We start from the raw sequence: 4580 nt of genomic DNA on the forward strand, positions 1-4580 counted from the left end.
TGGGGGGGGATGAACCCAGCCCCAGGCCTGATCCCACTGCTCTGCCTGGGACAGGTGCCACCCCCCCCACGACACCGAGGCCACTGTCACCCCCTGCCTGGCTGGGGGGTCCCGGGCTGAAGGGTGGGTACAGGCGACCCTCAAGGACACGGTTCTTAAACAAAAGGGACCTGGTGACCCGCCCTGAAGGACAAATGTGGCACAGAGGGACCCCAGGGAGGGGGTGTCCCAAAGGAAACCAAAGTGTCACAAGAGCAGGGGGAACAGGGAGGGACCCCCGGACCCTGGAGGGGCTGGGTTGGCTGTCCCTGTCCCCCACTGTGGATCATCTGCTGGGATCACCCCTCCCGGGACCACCCGCCCCACAACTCACGTAGGGAAGGGACAGGAACCTCCAGCCCCCCCCACCCCGCTGAGCCCACAGCCTCCAGAACCCCAAATTTGGGTTGAGGAAGTAATTATTTGGGATCCCACCTCCTCAGCAGCTGCCCCCCAGGAGAGGGGACAGTCCTGAAGCCCCGGGAAAAGCCCCCTCCCCAAATTGCCATCCCAGCCAGAAGGAATTTCTCTCCCCACAGGAGCACCAAAACCAAAGGGAATTGTCAGGAAAACAGCAAATCTGGATCCAAATGGAAGGGGGTTTGCCCCCACCCACCCACCCCCCTGCAGCCCCAGAAACGCTGAAGCAGAGGCAGTGGGGAGGAAATTTCTTTATTTGCAGAGCTCCCCCCGTGGTTACTTGAGGGGGATGAAGCGGGAGGAGTGGGTGGCCCCGATCCCGGGCCTGCCGTGCTTCACGGGTTTGTAGGTGATGGAGAACTCCCCCAGGTAGTGCCCAATCATCTCGGGCTGGGGAGAAGAGAGACATCAGCGCTGGGGGTGGGGCACAGCCCCCCGGCCCCTCCCAGAGACCCCCCCCCGACCCACCCCAGAAGGGCCACAGGAGCCATAAGGGTTTCTGTGTGCTTCCAGTTGGGTTTAATGACAGAAAACGCCCTTTGATCCCACCAGTGACACCACCCCGTGGGTTATCCACCCCCAGGAAGCCTCATGGAGCCATCTGACCCAGTACCAGGACCCCTTTCATCCAGTACCAGGACCCCTTTCATCCAGTACCAGGACCCCTTTCATCCAGTACCAGTGCCAGCAGGCAGCAGGTGCCAGGCAGCAGCAGCACACAGACCCCCACATCATCCCTTTTATTTTGTTACCAAGCCCCTGCTGAAGCCCCCAGACCCCTCAGGAGGGACCCTCAGGGGCCAGGTCTGCTCCAAACAGAATCCCTGACCCTCCCACCTCGGCTGTGACAGGAGGAGCATCACACCCACCCCCTCACCCTCACCCTCACACCCACCCACCAGTACCAAACGCCCAGCAAGGAGCAGGAGGTGTCATGTCCCCCCTCCCTCACCTTGATCTCCACCTGGTTGAAGGTTTTGCCGTTGTAGACGCCCACCATGCTGCCCACCATCTCGGGGAGGATGATCATGTCCCTCAGGTGGGTTTTCACCACCTCGGGTTTCTCCATGGGCGGTGCCTCCTTCTTGGCTTTCCGCAGCCGTTTCAGCAGCGAGTGCTGCTTGCGGCGCAGCCCCCGGTTCAGCCTCCGCCGCTGCCGGGCGCTGTACAGCTGCATCAGCTGCTCACTGCCGGGGGTGCAGGGGCTGAGCCTGGAGCCCCAACCCCCCGGGACACCCCCCGGGAGTGACAACCCCCCGGGACACCCCCTCTGGCAGTGATACCCCCCCCGGGACACCCCCCCTGGCAGTGATACCCAACCAGGGATCACAGAATCGATCCGTGGGGGAACTTTTCCCATCTTCTGGTTTGTGCCCCTTGAGCCTCGTCCTGACCCCGGGCACCACCGGGACGAGCTCGGTCCCATCCTGCTGCCACCCGCCCCTCCTCAGCCCCGGCACCCTCAGATGCTCCCAACCCCCCCAGCACCCTCCGCTGGGATCCCCGCAGCACCTCCAGGACCCTCCTGATCGGAGGAGCCCAAAACTCTCCCCTCAGCCCGCTCCTGGAGCGCATCCAGACCCAGAACTGAGCCCTGGGAACGGCGCTGGCATCAAACACCCCACAAATCCCAGGACCCCCCGACACCCGCAGCACTCCACGAAACCCGCAGAACCCCCCAGACCCGTCCCGCTCTCACTAGGACATGTCGAGGAGCTGGTCCAGGTCCACCCCTCTGTAGGTGAACTTGCGGAACGTTCGCTTCTTCTTCTGCTCCACCTCCGCCTGCACCCGGGACACGGAGGGGGAAAGGGGGAGTCAGGGCCGCCCGGACCCGCGCTCCCCTCCCCGCACACAGCGAGGGCTGAGCTGCCCCAACAGCCCCCGGTTCCCTCACCGCATCCCCCGCTCCCGTCACCGCATCCCCCTCTCCCTTGAGCGCCGCTGGGCCCAGCCCCGCGGACCCGGACCCGGCTCCGTCCCATCCCGGCGGGAGCAACCGCAGCAAAGCCGCGGGGCCGCCGTTCCCGCCCCGCCGCGCAGAGCCCCTCCCGCCCGCTCTGCCAGCGGCAGCCCCGGCCCCGTCCCGCTGCCCCCCGCGGAGGATGGAGCCCGATTGGAGCCGCCGGTCCCCCCGCCCGTCCCCACCATCTTGGCCGGGTCTGGGCGGAAAAGGCCGCGCGTGGGGCGGAAGCGGCGGATCTCACGAGAGCGGCGGGGAAGGAAGCGGAAGCGGCGGAAAACTCCGCGGCTCTGCCCGCGCTTCCGCCCGCACTGCGCTTAAAGGGACCGCGCCCCGCGGGAGCCGCAGTCCCGGGGTTTCGGGCCCGAACGGGCCGGGGGAGGTTCGGTAGAGTCGACAGTGGCAGCGAAGGATCCCAAAGCCACCCCGCGGCTCAGCACCGCACTCCGGGCGCCCATCACCCGCATGATGCCCATCACCCGCATGATGCCCATCACCCGCATGATGCCCATCACCCGCACGATGCCCATCACCCGCATGATGCCCATCACCCGCACGGCGCCCATCACCCGCACGGCGCCCATCACCCGCATGATGCCCATCACCCGCACGGCGCCCATCACCCGCACGGCGCCCATCACCCACATGATGCCCATCACCCGCACGGCGCCCATCACCCGCACGGCGCCCATCACCCGCATGGCTCCCATCACCCGCACGGCGCCCATCACCCGCACGGCGCCCATCACCCGCATGATGCCCATCACCCACATGATGCCCATCACCCGCATGATGCCCATCACCCGCACGGCGCCCATCACCCGCACGGCGCCCATCACCCACATGATGCCCATCACCCGCACGGCGCCCATCACCCGCACGGCGCCCATCACCCGCATGGCTCCCATCACCCGCACGGCGCCCATCACCCGCACGGCGCCCATCACCCGCATGATGCCCATCACCCGCATGATGCCCATCACCCGCATGGCGCCCATCACCCGCATGATGCCCATCACCCGCATGGCTCCCATCACCCGCATGATGCCCATCACCCGCACGGCGCCCATCACCCGCAGGGCTGGGCGGCTGCAGATGTCTCCATCTCTCAGTGCTGCAGCCCCCCAGCAGAGGTTGGAAGCAGGGACAGGAGCTGTGACAGTGCCCTGTGACAGTGCCACCCCCCTGCTGTCACACGCGGTGCCCCCATCCCGTCCCCAGGACAGCGCTCTGCAGCCGCCCTCACGCCCTCCCGGTTCCGGGAAGGTCTCTCCAGGTCCCAAACCTTTCATCCAAGCTGGGTTGGAAAGGGGGCAGAGCAGGGATGGCTCCATTTCCCTGGCGCGGTTCCTGGGGGTCACCGCGGGGGGAGGCAGAGGAGCAGCTCCTGTGGATGAAGGCACCGGGACAGAGCCCAGAGGAGCCACGGGCAGTGGAACTGGTGTGGTCCAAACCACAAAAAAAAAAAAAAAAAAATCTGAATGGATCAAAGTCCTTCCAAGAGCCACCCAGTGACCTCCAGCACACCCAAACATCCTGAATTTCAGATGGTGCTGGACACCACCACGGCTGCTCCTGAGAAAAAAAAAAAAAAAAAAAAAAAAAGCTTTTTGAGAAGAATTGGGTCTTTCTGAGAGCATTGGGTGAGGGGCAACGAGCCCAGCAGTGCCCAACCCCTGGGAGAAGGGTCCTTGGGGGGGGATTTGGTTTGGACACAGCAGTTCCCTCAGACTGTATCAAGGATGGGTGACAACAACACCCGGTGTCACCAGGCAGGCTGAGGACAGGTCCTCACCTGGCTTGACAAAAAAACCACCACCCACTCATCTGCTGCTCAGCAATTCCTGAGAAACAGCCCCAAAAAAAGGGAGGGGGACAGCAAGTGAATCATCCAGCTGAGGCAGGGAGAGCAGAGTGACAGCAGCATGTTCTGGCAGGTGGTGTCACCAGGAGTGTCACCTCCAGATGGCAACAGGGGGAATAAAGGTGAGGGGGGTCCTGGAGGGGTTTCAAGTTGCCAATGGATCTCTCACAAAAACACAAATTCATCAGTTTTGTCAAAATAAATCATCATAAATCAGCAATAATAATAATAATAATAATAATAATAATAATAATAATAATAATAATAATAATAATAATAATAATGGAGACAGGC

General features: G+C 63.2%; 1 protein-coding gene across 1 annotated transcript; it reads right to left on the reverse strand.

Moving 5' to 3' along the window:
• Nucleotides 1-692: 692 nt before the first annotated feature.
• Nucleotides 693-2759, reverse strand: RPS15 (ribosomal protein S15). The gene is made up of 4 exons (XM_071727664.1): nucleotides 2608-2759; nucleotides 2159-2244; nucleotides 1412-1646; nucleotides 693-849 (listed from the first exon to the last, which is right to left on the reverse strand). The coding sequence occupies exons 1-4, from the start codon at nucleotides 2608-2610 to the stop codon at nucleotides 736-738; spliced, it is 438 nt and encodes a 145-aa protein (XP_071583765.1). The 5' UTR covers nucleotides 2611-2759; the 3' UTR covers nucleotides 693-735.
• Nucleotides 2760-4580: the final 1821 nt, after the last annotated feature.

Source organism: Heliangelus exortis, chromosome 28 (assembly GCF_036169615.1).
Source record: "Heliangelus exortis chromosome 28, bHelExo1.hap1, whole genome shotgun sequence".
In the NCBI taxonomy this organism is placed as follows: domain Eukaryota; kingdom Metazoa; phylum Chordata; class Aves; order Apodiformes; family Trochilidae; genus Heliangelus; species Heliangelus exortis.